The sequence below is a fragment of the Anomaloglossus baeobatrachus genome, chromosome 5 (genome assembly GCF_048569485.1).
Source record: "Anomaloglossus baeobatrachus isolate aAnoBae1 chromosome 5, aAnoBae1.hap1, whole genome shotgun sequence".
NCBI classification, from domain to species: Eukaryota; Metazoa; Chordata; class Amphibia; order Anura; family Aromobatidae; genus Anomaloglossus; species Anomaloglossus baeobatrachus.
Window position 1 is genome coordinate 437000745 of NC_134357.1, and position 21404 is coordinate 437022148.

The 21404-nt window shown below is 49.3% G+C and overlaps 1 protein-coding gene across 2 annotated transcripts in view; it reads right to left on the reverse strand.

Annotated features, from left to right (window-relative positions):
- TAF4 (TATA-box binding protein associated factor 4) overlaps positions 1–21404 on the reverse strand; it is a 106555-nt gene that overhangs the window by 23350 nt on the left and 61801 nt on the right. For both annotated transcript variants that reach the window (XM_075347765.1, XM_075347764.1), the window contains 2 exons: positions 21172–21341; positions 3078–3208 (listed from right to left, as the gene is read on the reverse strand). In XM_075347765.1, the coding sequence (XP_075203880.1) occupies positions 3078–3208; positions 21172–21341 (301 nt within the window). The remainder of the gene's footprint in view (positions 1–3077; positions 3209–21171; positions 21342–21404) is intronic.

The window sequence follows — 21404 nt, forward strand, 5'->3', positions numbered from 1 at the left end:
AATGGTTTAATGAAATAAAGTATTGAATTTTATGGTGGGGCTTGTTGATTTTTTGAGGTGTATTTTACCAAATTTCACACCATTTCTGATGCCATGGCTGCTACGGATGCCTGGTTAGAGGCACAACTGAAATCCTTCTTTTTGCTCGGCTTACAGAACTTGGAATAATACCGATGTAAGAAGTGTGCTGCCATCAGTGGAGAGTATGTGGAATAAAGGTAAAGTTTCATCATCCGATCTCGTTTCTTTCTGGGTAAAGCCAAAAACTTATCAGCAGCCCCTCGTAATTATTATGTGAGGAAATAAATATATTTGAATGATATTTCTAAATTGAAGTCATTGTTACGGACTTTCTTTTATTTTCGACTCAAATTATACAAATAAATACAATTATTGCATGACTGTAGCTCAGTGGCTTTTAACCAATTATTATTGTTTTATATTATTTGTAACCCACAATGCTGTTGGTTATTAGAAAAGCATCCAAGACTCTAAAATATGGTACTTTTGTGGCAGAGCACTGCACAGTGTTATAGAGGAGGCTCCACTGTGCGGCAAATAGAGATGGAGTGCCAGAGGCTTCAGATCTACCTTAGATCTTCAGCATCAATCTCATTTCCGTATCAATTCAAACACTGATTTCTCAGTAAAGGAGGAGCGGAAGGTATCACTGAACTTCAATTTGTAAAACATGACATTGAGTGCTGCGGCTCAGCTTACTTGTAACCACAATACCCAAGTCCTTCTCATGTTCTGTAGTCCCTGGTAAATTTCTATTTAATGTATACGCAGCACTATGATACTGTAATGTAGATGCAAGATGGTAAAGGGACGGCACCAGAAGAAATTAACAAAATAGGATGACAACGCTGCATATTTGAAGAAAACGAGCAAAAATCAAGACAAGCAGTAAGCTAACAGCAAGGATCACGAAAAACAAGGTAGAAGGATGATTAAAGCATCACTTCAGCGTTTGTTTGTTTTTTAATGTAACAGTTGAAGTGCTGCTTCTTACCTAAGTTACCTGCACTTAGTCTTCTGCTTACCCATAGCCATCTTCACCCTCTATCGCCGCCGCTCCTGACATTCTCCAGCAGTTTGTGACCTGCCGAATCTCGCTAGTGTTTACTGGAGTGCGCCTGAGGTCACAACTCCATACACCTCTAGGAGAGCATCCTTCCGGCCTTACTCTGGCTCTCATAGAGATGTATCGAAAGCGTGTGACTGTTACCTCTAGCTACCAGCAGTCAGAGGTTGCAGTCATATATGGGCCCGCAGAGGTGCCAATAAAAGGTGAAAACAGCACGTGACTAGAAGACTAAGTGCAGGGACCTTAGATTAGAAGCAACCCTTGTGATCGCCACTGCTGACCCTTGTGATCGCCACTGCTGACCCTTGTGATTCTCCCCTGCTGACCCTTGTGATTCCCCACTGCTGACCCTTGTGATTCCCCACTGCTGACCCTTGTGATTCCCCACTGCTGACCCTTGTGATTCCCCACTGCTGACCCTTGTGATTCCCCACTGCTGACCCTTGTGATCCCCCACTGCTGACCCTTGTGATTCCCCACTGCTGACCCTTGTGATTCCCCACTGCTGACCCTTGTGATTCCCCACTGCTGACCCTTGTGATTCCCCACTGCTGACCCTTGTGATTCCCCACTGCTGACCCTTGTGATTCCCCACTGCTGACCCTTGTGATCGCCACTGCTGACCCTTGTGATCGCCACTGCTGACCCTTGCGATCCCCACTGCTGACCCTTGCGATCCCCACTGCTGACCCTTGCGATCGCCACTGCTGACCCTTGTGATTCCCCACTGCTGACCCTTGTGATTCCCCACTGCTGACCCTTGTGATTCCCCACTGCTGACCCTTGTGATTCCCCACTGCTGACCCTTGTGATTCCCCACTGCTGACCCTTGTGATTCCCCACTGCTGACCCTTGTGATTCCCCACTGCTGACCCTTGTGATTCCCCACTGCTGACCCTTGTGATCCCCACTGCTGACCCTTGTGATTCCCCACTGCTGACCCTTGTGATCGCCAATAAGTTTATCCAATTTAAAGAATGGACCATTTACAACGACTCGGATATCTGTTCCTTAAAGTGAACCTGTCTTCAGGATTTACCCCTCAAAGTTATTAAGACTGCCTTACCTTCTAATAACCCTCCTTAATGATGCTTGTACAAGGTCTAAATGATAAATGTAAGGCCGCCTTCACATTACGTTTTCACCTACCTTCACTGGTCCTATCGGGGCATCCGTCCGAACTCCCCTTCCTCCCCCCCACAAAACATGCTTCGGATGCATACGTCGACGGGGCCATTGACTATAATGGAGCAGACTGTCAGCATGTGCTCTGTCTGGCACCATTTTCGGGCATATATGTTTTCTGTAGGCGGACACCCGAACGTAGTTGACTATGTTCGGGTGTCCACCTGCAGAAAATGTATATGTGCAAAAATGGTGCAAGACAGAGCATACACTGACAGAGTCTGCTCCATTATAGTCAATGGCCCCGTCGACGTATGCTTCCGAAGCACGTTTTGCGGGGGGGGAGGGGTGTCCGGACGGATGCCTGACGGAACAGTGAACATAGGTGAAAACGCAATGTGAAAGCAGCTTCAGTGTTTAAAAACTAAGTTTCATTCTTCCTAGTCTTCTTGCCAACTTTGGGACCATTGTAAAACCATGCAACTGCATGGTGGAAGCATGGGCACAGCAGTGTAACTGACATCCGGGCAAGATAGGGGAGGGCATGGAGGAGGAGAAGCTGCCACAACAAAGATGCTAACCTACTAGTAATGTGCTAATCCTCAGTCCAGCCTGTGCTGTCTTTGTGCCAAGCTTCAAGCATCATCACTAACCTAGTACATTACAGATGCAGCTTTGCATAAATCTTTGGCAACAAAATATTTGCCTATGTAGATGTTCTTATATTACATCATACTGCTGCCGCGAATACCCAAGGCACCCACCCCCAATTCCCTTCAGTTTGTGGCTCCTCAGACAGTGAGATTAATAGACTGGTCTATAGCCCTCCACATTCCAGCATTACTTTTAGTAAACCATTCACCTTATGAGAAATGTTCTTTTGCTGGGCCGTTTCGGAGATTTTCTCTACAATGTTCTGAAGCCGCTGCTGTGTAGCATGAGAAACATAACCAACCACGTCTGGGTGAATTTCCGTAATACCATGTTTTTTACCTAGAGAAAAGGAAAAGTGGGTATAATTAAGTGCCAAATCTTAGAGAATTTTCACCTTTACGTCAGATGCAAAGTTCCTTTACTTTAATCAACGATTAGTCTCTGGGTAGAATTAACTGAAGAGGTTATATCTAAAACTATTTTATTTTTTTACTATTGGCCTAAGAACTAACAAGCAGTCAGCTGCTAACTACAGTATATCATAAAAATGAGTACACCCCTCACATTTTTGTAAACTTTTTATTATATCTTTTCATAGGACGACACTGAAGATATGACACTTTGATACAACATAAAGTAATCGGTATACAGCTTGTATAACAGTGTCACTTTAACCCCTTTACAATGGCCGTACGGATTAAAACGGTGGCAGTAGAGGGTACTTCTTCCATATCACCGTTTTAAAACAACGGCAAGAAAAAAAAGTGGATAGCGCCCCCCAGCATCGGAAAATCTCAGGGGTTTCAGCTAGCAGGGGTTGCTGAGACCCTGGAAATCACAATTCCATCCATTTTTTCCGGTCCCGTGATCACGGTTATACACGATATAACCATGGTGATGTTCCAGTAATTGGCAGCGCCAGTGAAAAACCATTTATCTCTCCAAGTTGGCATGATCAAACATGTCAGATGGGAGATAAATGTCCTCCCCAGGTCCCCATCAGTCCCCCGGTGTTGCCAAAATACCTCCCCCTCCTGATCATCTAAAATGGTGGACGCACGAGTGGCACGCCTGCCGCATTCATCCTCCTTCTTTGATTTCTGTCTAATCTGAAATGTCAGATGAGACAGAAAAGTCCTCCTCAGGTCTAGCCAGGTGTCCCCCCACCCCACCCCCGATACCTCCTGCAGCACCAATCACCCACGATCTCTCCTCCGCCTTCTCAAAAAATGTCGGCCGCATTTACAGAGAGCGGCTCTCAGCCAGCTCATAGTGAGACTGATGTTACTGCAGTTCACACTGCCCTCAGTTGGACCCGGGGAGGGTGGCTGCAGTATTCTCAGGTCACTGCACCCACACTCCTCACACTTCCAAAAAATGATGGATAGGATCGCTGAGTGTTCCCCCCATATCCTGAAACACAGAGTCGTTGTGGGACCTCCAAAATGGATTACGGAGGATCGGATTTTTTTTTTCTTTTCAAAAAGTGAATGAAGGAATGTGTCGGGGAGTGTTTTATCAAATAAAAAAATATTTTCCCATTACTTTTTTTTTTACTGACCATGCGTAATGTCGGGTATCTGATAGATGTCACAACATTACTAACCACTGGGCTTGATACCAGCTAGCATTACAGCTGGTATCAACCCCATACATTACCCCATTTGCCAACGGGATGAGCCGGGGCGAAGCACCAGGATTGGCGCATCTAATGGATGCGCCACTTCTGGGGAGGCTGCAGCCTGCTATTTTTAGGCTGGGGACCTTCCCACTCTGAGAATACCAGACCCCAGCTGTTTGCTTCACCTTGGCTGGTAATCTAATTTTGGGAAGAACCCAGGTTGTTGTTTTTTTTATTTATTCATTTATAAATAATATTAAAAAAAACAGCATGGAGTGCCCTCCCTTTTGGATTATCAGCCAAGGTGAAGCTGAAAGCTGCGTGCTGCAGCTGTCTGCTTTACGCTAGCTGGCTATCAAAAATGGGGGGGACCCCTCGTCATCTTTTCGTCTTTTTTTTTTGTTTGTTTTTTAATTATTCATTTGGCTAAATACAAGCCTAAACAACCTTTAGTGCCACTAGAAAGGCATTAAAGGGAACCAGCTTACACTATGCAAAGGGGTGGGACAACATATATGTGTTTGACATCTATCCCTCCATCAATCCTAACTTTTTAGGCTGCGTGCCCACGATCAGTGTTTGAAGAGTCTTGGACGCAGAGTGTTTTACAGTACAAGCACAGTGGATGGAATTTTAGAAATCCCATGCCTAATGTGCTTGTTTTTTCCCGTAACAAAGTGACGTGGTGTGGCTTTCTGAGAGTCAGCATGTCAATTTATGCAGTGGAGATGAGAGTGTTCTCGCAGAGAGAATAAAGCTAAAGTCGACAGCAGTGTTCTCCCGTGGACAACACTCGCATATCCACAGGAGGGTTGGCATTGCGTCCTAGACGCAGTATTGCTGGATCTTGGGCACATAGCCTAAAAGTGAGACATTTGTCACTTTATCAACATTTTTGTTAAGTACCTGTGGATTCAAAATGTGCACTATGCCCCTGAATAAAATCCTTGAGGAGTCTAGTTTCCAAAATGGGGTTACTTGTGGGGGTTTCTGCTGTATAGGTACCCTAGGGGCCCTGCAAATGCGACATTGTGCCTGCAATTTATTTAAACTTTTCCGAAATTCACATGGTGCTCTTCCGTTTCTAACCCTCCAGTTTGTCCAATCAGAGGTTTTTTGGCCACATGTGGAGTATCACTGCGTTCATAAGAAATTGGATAAACTGTGGGGTCCACTTTTTGGTAATGCCTCTTCAAGAGGTGAGGAATTTCATGCTAAAGCAACATTTTTGTGGAAAAAAAAATGAAAATTTTCAATATGAGGATCTAAAGTTATCAAGTTCTGTTGAATACAGGTGGGTTCAAAATGCTCACTATACCCCTGGAAAAATCCTTGAGGGGTCTAGTTTCCAGAAAGGGGTCCCATGTGGAGGAGCTCCACAGTTTAGGTACCTCAGGAGCTCTCTAAATGCAAAATGGTGTTCGCTATTGATTACAGCCAATTTTGCAGTCAAATGGCACTCCTTCCGTTCCGAGCCTTGCCATGTGCCAAAACAGTTGATTTCCACCACATATGAGCTATTGGCGTACTCAGGAGAAACTGCACAATAAATTGTATGGTGCATTTTTTCCTGTTACCCATGTGAAAAAAGGTTACCTGGTTGAAGTAACAATCTTTTGGTAAAAATTTATGTTTTTTATTTTCATGACTTAATGTTATAAAATCCTGTGAAACCGCCGGGGCTTCAAAGTTCTCACCAAACATCTAGATAAATTCCTTGAGGGATCTAGTTTCCAAAATGGGGTCAAATGTGGGGGAGCTCCACCACGCTCAGGCACCTCTGGGGCTCTCCAAACACAACATGGCGTCCGCTAATGATTCCAGCCAATTTTACAATGAAACGGCGCTTCTTCCCTTCCAAGCCCCAAGCCCTGCTTTGCACCCAAACAGTTGATTTCCACCACATATAAGGTACCGGCAAACTCAGGAGAAATTGCATAATAAATTTTACTGTGCATTTTATCTGTATACCCATGTGGGGGGAAAAAAAAGCTATCTGACTAAGAATTTTGTGGTAAAAATGTATTTTTTTTTTATTTTATTTTTTTTTTAATTTTCACAGCTTACTGTTATAAAATTCTGTGAAGCACACGGGGGTTCACGATACTCACCAAACATCTAGATAAATTCCTTGAGGGGAATAGTTTCCAAAATGTAGTCACTTGTGGGGGGTTTCAGCTGTTTAGGTACCTTAGGGGCCCTACATATGTAACATGGTACCCTCAATCTTTTTCAGCCAAATTTGTTTTCCAAAACTCAAATATCGCTCCTTTCGTTTTGAGCCTTGCGATTTGAAAAAGTGAGCAATTTGGTGCTAAAGCAACATTTTTGTGAAAACAATGATGATGACCTAATGTTACCAAATTCTGTGAAGTACCTGTGGGTTCAAAATACTAACTATAGCCCTATATAAAATTATTTGGGGGTCTAGTTTCCAAAATGGGTCCCTTGTGGGGGTTTCTGCTGTTTAGGTACCTTAGGGGGCCGGCAAATGCAACATGATGCCCGCAAGCTATTTCAGCCAAATTTGTGTTACAAAATTTAAATACTGCTCCTTCTGTTCTGAGCCCTCCTTTTTGTCCAAACAAAGGTTTCCCTAGAAACTGGAGAATAAATTTAGGAGTCCATTTTGTTGTTTTAGTTCTTCTAAAAAGGAATAAATTGGGGCTAGAGCAACATTTTTAGGTAAAATGATCATTTTTGTTTTTGTTTTTTTTATTCCACTTAGCTTTAGTTCCTGTGAAGCACTTGAAGAGTTAATAAACTTCTTAGCTGTGGTTTTGAGTACTTTGAGGGGTGCAGTTTTTAGAATGATGTCACTTTTGGGTATTTTCTGTCACCTAGGCCTCTCAGTCACTTCAAATCTGAAGTGGTTCCTAAAAAAAAGTTTGGGTGAATTTTGTTGAAAATTGCTGATGAACTTTGAACCCTTCTAACTTCCTAACCCCAGAAAATGTTCTTTCAAAAATTGCGCAGATGTAAAGTAGACATGTGGGAAATGTAATTTATTAACTATTTTGTGTATTTTCTCGTTTAAGGGCATAAAAAAAGGGAATTTTGTTTACTTACCGTAAATTCCTTTTCTTCTAGCTCCTATTGGGAGACCCAGACAATTGGGTGTATAGGTTCTGCCTCTGGAGGCCACACAAAGTATTACACTTTTAAAAAAGTGTAACCCCTCCCCTCTGCCTATACACCCTCCCGTGGATCACGGGCTCCTCAGTTTTGGTGCAAAAGCAGGAAGGAGAAAACTTATAAATTGGTCTAGGGTAAATTCAATCCGAAGGATGTTCGGAGAACTGAAGACCCTGAACCCAAAGAACAAATCAACATCAACAACATGTGTACACAAAAGAACAACCAGCCCGAAGGGCACAGGGGTGGGTGCTGGGTCTCCCAATAGGAGCTAGAAGAAAAGGAATTTACGGTAAGTAAACAAAATTCCCTTTTTCTTTGTCGCTCCATTGGGAGACCCAGACAATTGGGACGTCCAAGAGCAGTCCCTGGGTGGGTAAAAAACAATACCTCAATAGAAAGAGCCGAAAACGGCCCCCTCTTACAGGTGGGCAACCGCCGCCTGGAGGACTCGCCTACCTATAGGTATGCACTTGATAGTGCTTCGTGAAAGTGTGCAGACTAGACCACGTAGCTGCCTGACACACCTGCTGAGCCGTCGCCCGGTGCTGCAATGCCCAGGACGCACCTACGGCTCTGGTAGAATGGGCTTTCAACCCTGAAGGGAGCGGAAGCCCAGAAGTACGGTAGGCCTCGAGAATCGGTTCCTTGATCCAACGAGCCAAGGTTGACTTGGAGGCCTGAGAGCCCTTGCGCTGGCCAGCGACAAGGACAAAGAGCGCGTCTGAACGGCGCAGGGGCGCAGTGCGAGACACGTAGAGCCGGAGTGCTCTCACTAGATCCAAAGAGTGCAAATCCTTTTCACACTGGTGAATTGGATTAGGGCAAAAGGAAGGCAAAGAGATATCCTGATTTAGATGAAAAGGGGATAGCACCTTAGGGAGAAATTCCGGGACCGGACGCAGAACCACCTTATCCTGGTGAAAAACCAGGAAGGGAGCTTTGCATGACAGCGCTGCAAGCTCAGACACTCTCCGAAGTGATGTGACTGCCACCAGGAAGGCCACCTTCTGGGAAAGACGGGAGAGAGAGATATCCCGCAGCGGCTCAAAAGGCGGCTTTTGAAGAGCAGTCAGGACCCTGTTAAGATCCCAAGGTTCCAACGGACGTTTGTAAGGTGGAACCATGTGGCAAACCCCCTGCAGGAACGTGCGGACCTGCGGAAGCCTGGCTAGACGCTTTTGAAAATACACGGAGAGCGCCGAAACTTGGCCCTTGAGAGAGCCGAGGGACAAACCCTTGTCCATTCTAGATTGTAGAAATGAAAGGAATGTGGGTAAGGCAAACGGCCATGGAGAAAAACCGTTATCAGAGCACCAGGATAAGAAGATTTGCCAAGACCTGTAATAGATCTTGGCGGACGTTGGCTTCCTGGCTTGTCTCATGGTGGCAATGATGACATCCTGAGATAACCCTGAAGACGCTAGGAGCCAGGACTCAATGGCCACACAGTCAGGTTGAGGGCCACAGAATTCAGATGGAAAAACGGGCCTTGTGACAGCAAGTCTGGGCGGTCTGGAAGTGCCCACGGTTGACCCACCGCGAGATGCCACAGATCCGGATACCACGACCGCCTCGGCCAGTCTGCAGCGACGAGAATGGCGCGACGGCATTCGGACCGGATCTTGCGTAGTACCCTGGGCAGCATCGCCAGAGGGGGAAACACGTATGGCAGTCGAAACTGCGACCAATCCTGGACCAAGGCGTCCACTGCCAGAGCTCTGTGATCCTGAGACCGAGCCATGAAGGCCGGGACCTTGTTGTTGTGTCGTGACGCCATGAGGTCGACGTCCGGCGTTCCCCAGCGGCGACAGATCTCTCGAAACACGTCTGGGTGAAGAGACCATTCCCCCGCGTCCATGCCCTGACGACTGAGAAAATCTGCTTCCCAGTTTTCTACGCCCGGGATGTGAACTGCGGAGATGGTGGAGCCTGTGTCTTCCACCCACTGCAGAATTCGGCGGACTTCCTGGAAGGCTTGACGACTGCGAGTGCCGCCTTGGTGGTTGATGTACGCGACGGCAGTGGCGTTGTCCGACTGTATTCGGATCTGCCTGCCCTCCAGCCACCGATGGAAAGCCAATAGGGCTAGATATACTGCCCTTATCTCCATTGATCTGAAGGGACGATTCTATCGGATTCCGGGTCCCTTGAGCCCTGTGGTGGAGAAAAACAGCTCCCCAACCTGACAGGCTCGCGTCCGTGGTGACCACGGCCCAGGTTGGAGGTAGGAAGGATTTTCCCCGAGACAGATGTGGGTAGGTGCCACCACTGAAGTGATGTTTTGGTTGCAAGGGAAAGAGATGTTCTTGTCGAGGGAAGCCGAACTCTTGTCCCATTTGCGAAGAATGTCCCATTGGAGTGGCCGTAGATGGAATTGCGCGAATGGCACTGCTTCCATAGCTGCAACCATCTTCCCCAGGAAGTGCATGAGGCGCCTTAAGGGGTGTGACTGACTCCGAAGAAGTGATTGCACCCCCACTTGCAGAGAAAGCCGTTTGTCCGGCGGTAGCTTGACTAACGCTGGCTGGGTATGAAACTCCATCCCAAGGTAAGTCAGTGATTGGGTCGGCGTCAACTTGGATTTCGGGAAATTGATGATCCACCCGAACTGCTGGAGAGTCTCCAAAGTGACGGAAAGACTTTGTTGACACGCCACCCGAGAAGGAGCCCTGACTAGGAGATCGTCCAAGTAGGGGATCACCGAGTGGCCCTGAGAGTGCAGGACCGCCACGACGGATGCCATGACTTTGGTGAAAACCTGTGGGGCTGTCGCCAGGCCGAAGGGCAATGCGACGAACTGGAGGTGTTCGTCCCCGATGGCGAAACGCAGGAAACGTTGATGTTCGGGTGCGATCGGCACATGGAGATAAGCATCCTTGATGTCGATCGATGCTAGGAAGCCTCCTTGTGACATCGAGGCGATGACCGAGCGGAGCGATTCCATCCGAAATCGTCTGGTTCTCACATGTCTGTTGAGCAGCTTGAGGTCCAGAACGGGACGGAATGACCCGTCCTTTTTTGGTACCACGAACAAGTTGGAGTAAAAACCGCGACCACGTTCCTGAAGGGGAACGGGAATCACAACTCCATCTATCTTTAGAGCGTCCACTGCCTGAAAAAGTGCGTCGGCCTGCGCGGGGGGTGGGGAGGTTCTGAAGAAACGAGCCGTAGGTCGAGAGCTGAACTCTATCCTGTAACCATGAGATAGAATGTCTCTCACCTATCGGTCTTGAACGTGTGGCCACCAGGCGTCGCCAAAGCGGGAGAGCCTGCCACCGACCGAGGATGTGGCTAGATGAGGCAGAGAGTCATGAGGAGGCCGTCTTGGAGGCAGTGCCTCCTGCGGCCTTTTGGGGGGCGTGACTTGGACCGCCACGCATAGGAGTTCCTCTGGCCTTTCTCCGGCCGGTTGGTCGAAGAGGATTGGGACTTGGCGGAGGGACGAAAGGACCGAAACCTCGATTGGATTTTTCTCTGCTGAGGTCTCTTAGGTTTGGACTGGGGTAAGGAGGAGTCCTTTCCCGAGGATTCCTTAATAATCTCATCCAACCGTTCGCCAAACAAACAGTCGCCAGAAAAAGGCAAACCCGTTAAGAACCTTTTGGAAGCAGAGTCTGCTTTCCATTCGCGCAGCCACATGGCCCTGCGGACTGCCACGGAGTTAGCGGATGCTACAGCCGTACGGCTAGCGGAGTCCAGGACGGCGTTCATGGCATAGGACGAAAATGCTGATGCCTGAGAGGTCAAGGAAGAAACATGTGAAGCTGAATTCCGCGTGACAGCATTAATCTCAGTCAGACATGCCGAGATTGCTTGGAGAGCCCACACGGCCGCAAAGGCCGGGGCAAAAGACGCGCCCGTGGCCTCATAAATAGACTTCACCAAGAGCTCTATCTGTCTGTCAGTGGCATCCTTCAGGGATGAGCCATTGGCAACAGACACAATGGACCTAGCAGCCAATCTAGAGACTGGAGGATCCACCTTGGGAAAATGTGCCCAGCCCTTAACGACTTCAGGTGGAAAGGGATAACGCGTGTCAGTGAGCCGTTTAGCAAAGCGCTTGTCCGGAACCGCTCTGGGCTTCTGGACAGCGTCCCTGAAGTTAGAGTGATCAAAAAACGTATTGCGCGTACGTTTGGGGAAACGGAATTGGTGTTTCTCCTGCTGAGAAGCCGACTCCTCTGCAGGAGGCGGCGGTGGTGTGAGATCCAACACCTGGTTGATGGACGAGATAAGATCATTTACTAAGGCGTCCCCCTCAGGGGTATCAAGGTTAAGGGCAAAGTCAGGGTCAGAGCCCTGAGCTCCCACGTCCGCCTCGTCGTCCTGAGAGTCTTCAAGCTGGGATCCGGAGCAGCGTGAGGAGGCCGGGCAAGAGTCCCAGCGAGGCCGCTTAGCCGGTCTGGGGCTGCGGTCCGGGCAGGAGTCCTCCGCCTGGGGCCTAGGGGCTATCCTGGGAGCGCGCTGCGGCGCGGACCGAGAAGGGCCTGGAGGAGACAGACTAACAGGGGCCGGGGCCTGTGAAGGGCCCGGTCTGGACTGCAAAGCTTCAAGGAGCTTAGATGACCATTTGTCCATAGACTGTGCAATGGACTGAGAAAGTGACAGAGTTTCTCAGCGAAAGAGGCCAACGACGGTGACTCTGTCCCTGCAGCCTGTTCAGTGGGAGCAGGGGGATCTACATGAGCCGAGGGGCCCGCAAGTGCCCTAGGCTCCGGCTGAGCAAGCGTGGCAGGAGTCGAGCATTGTTCACAGTGAGGGTAGGTGGATCCCGCAGGCAACATAGCCCCACAAGAGGTACAGGCCGCGAAAAAAATCTGTGCCTTAGTAGCTTTGCTCCTTGTGGACGACATGCTGTTGTCTCTTAGGAGAGTGACCACTGAGGGTATATAGGAAAAGGGTGTTAAGCCTTTCCGAACAGATATATATATCTATTATATATATATATATATATATCCCGGCACCCTAGGGGGACCAGCACCGTGACCGGTGTGGCTTACCAACCGCTAACGAGCGGAGTGTGTCCTTCAGATTCCCTGTCGTGGATCCCCCGGAGCTGCAGAGCTTTGCTGCTGAGTAGCATCCACCGGCAGAATGCTAAAAATGGCTGCCGGAGCTCTCAGGGGGGGGGGGTGTGGAGCTGAGGGCGGCGCCAGCAAAGAGCGGGAATCTGGAGTCCCCACAGTGGTCAATGAGGGGGGAGGGAAATATTCAGGATGCTCCAGCCCTCAAAGCCGACGTCATGCCGGCAATCCCGCCCTAACCCCTGACAGGCAGGCTCGGGGGCGGGATTTTTCGTGACTAGGCCGCGGCGAAGCTGGGGACTAAATTTAAGGCCGTGCCCGACAAGCAGGCACGGTCGGCGCGGAAGTCCGCCGAAAAGACAACGGACGGAACTACCGCGGCTTCCGGGGATAAGGTGCGACCCTCTCTGTACAGTCCCCACATGGGGACACAGAGTACCTTCCAGTTGCAGGGCCCGGTCCCTGGGGGTGAAGAAGCTCCGGTCCGGCAGGTTCCACCAGGGGCTGCGGATGGAGCACGGTCCCAGCTCATGGATGACCGCTTAGGATCCCACTTCTCCCAGAGTCGCATAAGGGATGGTGAAGGAGACGGCATGTGGCTCCAGCCTCCGTACCCGCAATGGGTACCTCAACCTTAACAACACCACCGACATAGTGGGGTGAGAAGGGAACATGCCGGGGACCCCATCGGGGTCCTCTTTTCTTCCATCCGACATAACTATGTATGAGAATGCATGAGTGGATGTGTGCCTCCTTCCACACAAAGCATAAAACTGAGGAGCCAGTGATCCACGGGAGGGTGTATAGGCAGAGGGGAGGGGTTACACTTTTTTAAAAGTGTAATACTTTGTGTGGCCTCCAGAGGCAGAAGCTATGCACCCAATTGTCTGGGTCTCCCAATGGAGCGACAAAGAAATTAAAAGATTGAAATTTGTAAAATTTCGGTAAATTTATTATTTTTTTCACAAAAAAACCCCAAAAATATTTTCCTAAATTTAGCACTATCATGAAATGAAGTCCAATATGTTACGAAAAAACCTTCTCAGAATCACCGGGATCCGTTGAAGTGTTCTAGAGTTATAACCGGTCATAGTGACAATGGTCAGAATTGCAAAAAATGGCCATTAAGTACAAAGTTAGGGGCTAAGAGGCTATAACTCTGGAAGGTTTCAACGGATCCAAGCGATTCTGAGATTGTGGTTTTCGTGACACATTGTACTTCATGTTACTGGTGAATAGAGGATGATAAGTTTTGCGTTTATTTGTGAAAATTGCAGTTTCTAAACTTTTAATTTTTATGCCATTGTTTTGACACACAAAAGTTAATAACATTTTCTACATATTTACTTTACATCAGCACCATTTTTTTTAAACTTTTTTTTTTTTTTTGTTAAGTTATCAAAGGTTAAACGTTCATCAGCAATTTCTAATTTTTCAAATAAAATTTACCAAACTTTTTTTTTAGGGACCAGATCACATTTGAAGTGACTTTCAGTCACCTAGGTGACAGCAAATACCCAAAAGTGACACCATTCTAAAAACTGCACCCCTCAAACTGCACAAAAACATATCCAATAAGTTTATTAACCCTTCTGGTGGGAACTAAAACAATGCAGAAGAAAACAAAGAAGGGAATTTTGTTTACTTACCGTAAATTCCTTTTCTTCTAGCTCCTATTGGGAGACCCAGACAATTGGGTGTATAGCTTCTGCCTCTGGAGGCCACACAAAGCATTACACTTAAAAGTGTAAACCCCTCCCCTCTGCCTATACACCCCCCCGTGCATCACGGGCTCCTCAGTTTTGGTGCAAAAGCAGGAAGGAGGAAACTTATAAATTGGTCTACGGTAAATTCAATCCGAAGGATGTTCGGAGAACTTAAACCATGAACCAAAGAACAATTCAACATGAACAACATGTGTACACAAAAGAACAACAGCCCGAAGGGAACAAGGGCGGGTGCTGGGTCTCCCAATAGGAGCTAGAAGAAAAGGAATTTACGGTAAGTAAACAAAATTCCCTTCTTTGTCGCTCCATTGGGAGACCCAGACAATTGGGACGTCCAAAAGCAGTCCCTGGGTGGGTAAAAGAATACCCCGGTAATAGAGCCGAAAGACGGCCCCTTCCTACAGGTGGGCAACCGCCGCCTGAAGGACTCGCCTACCTAAGCTGGCATCTGCCGAAGCGTAGGTATGCACCTGATAGTGTTTCGTGAAAGTGTGCAGACTCGACCAGGTAGCCGCCTGACACACCTGCTGAGCCGTAGCCTGGTGCCGCAAAGCCCAGGACGCACCCACGGCTCTGGTAAAATGGGCGTTCAGTCCTGAAGGAACCGGAAGCCCAGAAGAACGGTAGGCTTCAAGAATTGGTTCCTTGATCCACCGAGCCAAGGTTGACTTGGAAGCCTGCGACCCTTTACGCTGGCCAGCGACAAGGACAAAGAGCGCATCCGAGCGGCGCAGGGGCGCCGTACGAGAAATGTAGAGCCGGAGTGCTCTCACAAGATCTAACAAGTGCAAATCCTTTTCACATTGGTGAACTGGATGAGGACAAAAAGAAGGTAAGGAGATATCCTGATTGAGATGAAAAGGGGATACCACCTTAGGGAGAAATTCCGGAACCGGACGCAGAACCACCTTGTTCTGGTGAAACACCAGGAAGGGGGCTTTGCATGACAGTGCAGCTAGCTCAGACACTCTGCGAAGTGATGTGACTGCCACTAGGAAGACCACCTTCTGCGAGAGGCGAGAAAGAGAAATATCTCTCATTGGCTCGAAAGGTGGTTTCTGAAGAGCCGTTAGCACCCTGTTCAGATCCCAGGGTTCTAGCGGGCGCTTGTAAGGGGGGACAATGTGGCAAACCCCCTGCAGGAACGTGCGTACCTGCGGAAGCCTTGCTAGACGCTTTTGAAAAAATACAGAGAGCGCCGAGACTTGTCCCTTAAGAGAGCCAAGAGACAACCCCTTTTCCATTCCGGATTGAAGGAAGGACAGAAAAGTGGGCAAGGCAAATGGCCAGGGAATAAAACCCTGATCAGAGCACCAGGATAAGAAGATCCTCCACGTCCTGTGGTAGATCTTGGCTGACGTTGGTTTCCTGGCCTGTCTCATAGTGGCAATGACCTCTTGAGATAACCCTGAAGACGCTAGGATCCAGGACTCAATGGCCACACAGTCAGGTTGAGGGCCGCAGAATTCAGGTGGAAAAATGGCCCTTGAGACAGCAAGTCTGGTCGGTCTGGTAGTGCCCACGGTTGACCCACCGTGAGATGCCACAGATCCGGGTACCACGACCTCCTCGGCCAGTCTGGGGCGATGAGGATGGCGCGGCGGCAGTCGGACCTGATCTTGCGTAACACTCTGGGCAGCAGTGCCAGAGGAGGAAATACATAAGGCAGTCGAAACTGCGACCAATCCTGAACTAATGCGTCTGCCGCCAGCGCTCTGTGATCTTGAGACCGTGCCATGTATGCCGAGACCTTGTTGTTGTGCCGGTCCACCCACAGCAGAATCCGCCGAACTTCCTGGAAGGCTTGGCGACTGCGTGTGCCGCCTTTGTGGTTGATGTATGCCACCGCCGTGGCGTTGTCCGACTGAATTCGGATCTGCCTGCCTTCCAGCCACGGATGGAACGCCTTTAGGGCTAGATACACTGCCCTTATCTCCAGAACATTGATCTGAAGGGAGGACTCTGTCGGAGTCCAGGTTCCCTGAGCCCTGTGGTGGAGGAAGACCGCTCCCCACCCTGACAGACTCGCGTCCGTCGTGACCACAGCCCAGGATGGGGGCAGAAACGATTTCCCCTTCGACAAGGAAGTGGGAAGAAGCCACCACTGAAGGGAGGCCTTGGCTGCCCGAGAAAGGGAGACGTTCCTATCGAGGGACGTCGATTTCCTGTCCCATTTGCGGAGAATGTCCCATTGGAGTGGACGCAGATGAAACTGCGCAAATGGAACTGCCTCCATTGCTGCCACCATCTTCCCTAGGAAGTGCATGAGGCGTCTCAAGGGGTGCGACTGTGCTCGGAGGAGAGATTGCACCCCTGTCTGTAGTGATCGCTGTTTGTCCAGCGGAAGTTTCACTATCGCTGGGAGAGTATGAAACTCCATCCCGAGGTATGTCAGCGATTGTGTCTGTGACAGTTTTGACTTTGGGAAATTGATGATCCACCCGAACCTCTGGAGAGTCTCCAGAGCAATGTTCAGGCTGTGTTGGCATGCCACCCGAGAGGGGGCCTTGACAAGGAGATCGTCCAAGTAAGGGATCACCGAGTGTCCCTGAGAGTGTAGGACTGCTACCACTGTTGCCATGAACTTGGTGAAGACCCGTGGGGCTGTTGCCAGGCCGAAAGGCAGTGCCACGAACTGAAGGTGTTCGTCCCCGATGGCGAAACGCAGGAAGCGCTGATGCTCTGGTGCAATCGTCACGTGGAGATAAGCATCCCTGATGTCGATTGAGGCTAGGAAGTCTCCTTGGGACATCGAGGCGATGACGGAGCGGAGAGATTCCATCCGGAACCGCCTGGTTTTCACGTGTCTGTTGAGCAGTTTGAGGTCCAGAACGGGACGGAAAGATCCGTCCTTTTTTGGTACCACAAACAAGTTGGAGTAAAAACCGTGACCCCATTGCTGAAGGGGAACAGGGATAACCACTCCTTCTGCCTTCAGAGTGTTCACCGCCTGAAGAAGAGCATCGGCTCGCTCGGGGGGCGGAGATGTTCTGAAGAAACGAATCGGAGGACGAGAATTGAACTCTATCCTGTAACCGTGAGACAGAATGTCTCTCACCCATCGGTCTTGGACATGCGGGTACCAGGCGTCGCCAAAGCGGGAGAGCCTGCCACCGACCGAGGATGCGGTTTGGGGAGTCCGCAAGTCATGAGGAGGCCGCTTTGGGAGCGGTTCCTCCGGCGGTCTTTTTAGGACGTGCCTTAGACCGCCATGAATCAGAGTTCCTCTGACCCTTTTGAGGCCTGTTGGACGAGGAGAATTGAGACCTGCCTGAGGGCCGAAAGGACCGAAACCTCGATTGTACCTTCCGTTGTTGAGGTCTGTTAGGTTTGGACTGGGGTAAGGATGAGTCCTTACCCTTGGATTGTTTAATGATTTCATCCAATTGCTCGCCAAACAGGCGGTCGCCAGAAAACGGCAAACCGGTTAAAAACTTTTTGGAAGCAGAGTCTGCCTTCCATTCACGTAGCCACATGGCCCTGCGGACTGCCACTGAATTGGCGGATGCTACCGCTGTACGGCTCGCAGAGTCCAGTACAGCATTCATGGCGTAGGACGCAAACGCCGACGCCTGAGAGGTTAATGACACAACCTGCGGAGTAGCGGCCCGTGTGACTGCATTAATCTCCGACTGACAAGCTGAGATAGCTTGGAGTGCCCATACGGCTGCAAATGCCGGAGCAAAGGACGCGCCGATAGAGCTCCTGATGAAATCCATCTATGAGGCTATCTGCCTGTCAGTGGCATCCTTGAGTGATGCACCATCTGCCACTGTAACTATGGATCTGGCCGCCAGTCTAGAGACTGGAGGATCCACCTTGGGACACTGAGCCCAACCCTTGACTACGTCAGGGGGGAAGGGATAACGTGTGTCATGAAGGCGCTTAGAAAAGCGCTTATCCGGAAAAGCTCGGTGTTTCTGGACTGCATCTTTGAAGTCGGAGTGATCAAGAAACGCACTCCGTGTACGTTTGGGAAACCTAAAATGAAATTTCTCCTGCTGAGAAGCTGACTCCTCACTCGGAAGGGGTGGAGGAGAAAGTTCTAACACCTGATTGATGGACGCTATAAGGTCGTTTACTATGGCGTCCCCTTCAGGCGTATCAAGGTTGAGCGCGGCGTCAGGATCAGAGCCCTGATCTGCCACATCCGCTTCATCCTCCAGAGAGTCCTCATGCTGAGACCCTGAACAGTGAGAAGAAGTCGAGGGAAGCTCCCAGCGAGCCCGCTTAGTCGGTCTGGGACTGCGGTCCGTGTCGGAGTCCTCCCCGTGGGACCTATGAGTCGACCCAGGAGCACTTTGCTGCTCCGACCGAGGGGGGCCTGGGGGCAATGAATCAACAGTGCCCGGGGCCTGTGTTACAGGTCTGGACTGCAAAGCTTCTAGTATCTTAGCAGACCATCTATCCATAGACTCAGAAAGTTTGTCAGCGAATACTGCAAACTCTGTCCCTGTCACCTGGACAGTGGGGGCCGGTGGTTCCACCTGGGCCGGGGGTCCCACCAGTGGCTGAGACTCCGGCTGAGTGAGTGTCACAGGGGCCGAGCATTGCACACAATGAGGGTAGGTGGAACCTGCAGGTAGCATTGCCGCACATGAGGTACAGGTTGCAAAGTAAGCCTGTGCTTTGGCACCCTTGCTTTTTGCGGACGACATGCTGTTGTCTCCTCTTAGAGCAATCAGTGAGGGTATATAGCCAAAAGCTAATAGTGCGGCCGTACAGAGTAAATGTATACACTATAAGCATATAAATATACAATTCGGCACCCAGGGGGGCCAGCACCTAGAAACAGGTGCGGCTTACCGACCACTCTCAGCGGTTGTGTGACCACCAGATTCCCTGCCTTGGCCTCCCAGAGCTGTAGAGCTAGGAGTTGTCTCCCCTCTGAAGTTCTCCAGCGTCTGAAGTGCTGATAGCAATGGCTGCCGGCGTTCAGAGAGGAGGAGGGAGCCGTGGGCGTGCCTGTAAAAGTGCGGGAATCTGGTGCCCCACGGTGCTCAGTGAGGGGGGAGGAGGATACAAAGTATGCTCCAGCCCTCAGCGCTGACGTCCAGTGCAGCGTCCCGCCCTTACCCCTGACTGGCAGGCCCGGGGGCGGGAATATGCGGTACTAGGCCGCAAAAGCCGGGGACTAAAGTGATAAGCGCGGCCGGCAAACAAGCGCGGTCAGCGCGGTAGTCCCGGCGCACAAACACACCCAGCAGCTGCTGCAGTGTCCATCACACAGGCGCTCTATGCGCCGTCCCCAAGGGGACACAGAGTACCTCAGAGTAGCAGGGCCTTGTCCCTGATGATACCCGGTCTCCTGTCCAGCAGATTCCCTCAGGGGCTGCGGAGGGAGCACGGTCCCAGTGCCTGGTGACCGATTAGGATCCCACTTCACCCAGAGCCCCTAAGGGATGGGGAAGGAAAAACAGCATGTGGCTCCTGCCTATGTACCCGCAATGGGTACCTCAACCTTAACAGCACCGCCGACCAGAGTGGGGTGAGAAGGGAGCATGCTGGGGGCCCTGTTATGGGCCCACTTTTCTTCCATCCGACATAGTCAGCAGCTGCTGCTGACTAAAATGTGGAGCTTGCGTGGATGTGTGCCTCCTTCCACAAAGCAATAAAACTGAGGAGCCCGTGATGCACGGGGGGGTGTATAGGCAGAGGGGAGGGGTTTACACTTTTAAGTGTAATGCTTTGTGTGGCCTCCGGAGGCAGAAGCTATACACCCAATTGTCTGGGTCTCCCAATGGAGCGACAAAGAAATTAAAATGTTACTTTTTCCCACAAAAATGTTACTTTAGCCCCAAATTTTGCATTTTTTACAAGGGAAACATGATAAAATGCACCATACAATTTGCTGTGCAATTTCTGCCGAGTAAGCAGATATGAGGTGGAAATCTGCTATTTGGGACCATGCAGGGCTCAGAAGGGAAGGAGCACCATTTGACTTATGGAATGCAAAATTAGCTGAAATCATTAGCAGACTACACCATGTCATGTTTGGAGAGCCACTGATGTACCTAAACAGTGGAAACCCCCCACAAGTGACCACACTTTGGAAACTAGACCGCTCAAGGAATTTATCTAGATGTTTGATGAGCACTTTGAACCCACAGGTGCTTCACAGAATGTTATAACATTGATCCCTAAAAATATAAAAAAAAACAAGTTCCCACAAAAATGTTGTTTTAGCTCCAATTTTTTTTTGTCTTCAACAAAACAGGAGAACAGGAGAAAAACAGGAGAAAATGCTCCATACATTTTGTTGTGCGATTTCTCCTGAATACAGCAATATCCTTAATGTGGTGGAAAACTACTGTTTGGGGGCACAGCAGGGCTTGGGAGGGAAGGAGCATCATCTGACTTCTTGAGCACAGATTCTTCTAGAATAATTTACAGAGTCCATTTGCAAAACCCATAAGTACCAGAACAGCAGAGAGTCCCTCATGTGACCACAATTTGGAAATTACAGCTTGTTTCCATTTTAAGGACCCAAGCCACATTACTGAGCACAATCAGAAGACAGATGATGAGCTGGTTCTTGAAGAAAGCAGCCATGTTTTTCTCCATCTAAACAACCATCCATAGTCTCCCTGGATGAGTAGATGTGCCCCCTACCTTGCACGTTACAGCATCCCGCCCTTCCTAACAATGACTATAATTGATAGACACATCTACAATCAGCATTATCATTTATCAAAGCAGTGTATGTAAAACAAGTCACTGCCTAGGGGTACCCATCAATATAAATCCTTTGTAGGCTCCATAAAAAAACAAAGAATCAAAGATGCGATTTACCAATCTCTAGTATCCTCCGCTGTAGTAATGAAGGTAAAAGGAACGTCTCGTCTTTACAGGACCGTGTTAGCGTGCCCACCAGCTCAGAATTTGTGGCCAATATCCGTGCGCTTTCCTCAGACAGGTTCACGCCAGCCATGGACGCTACATCATTAATATCATCGTCATCTCTGAGGAAGAAATATGAAGGATAATTAGGAAAAGGAGCGGCTATCTGGCAAAATTAGGAAAGG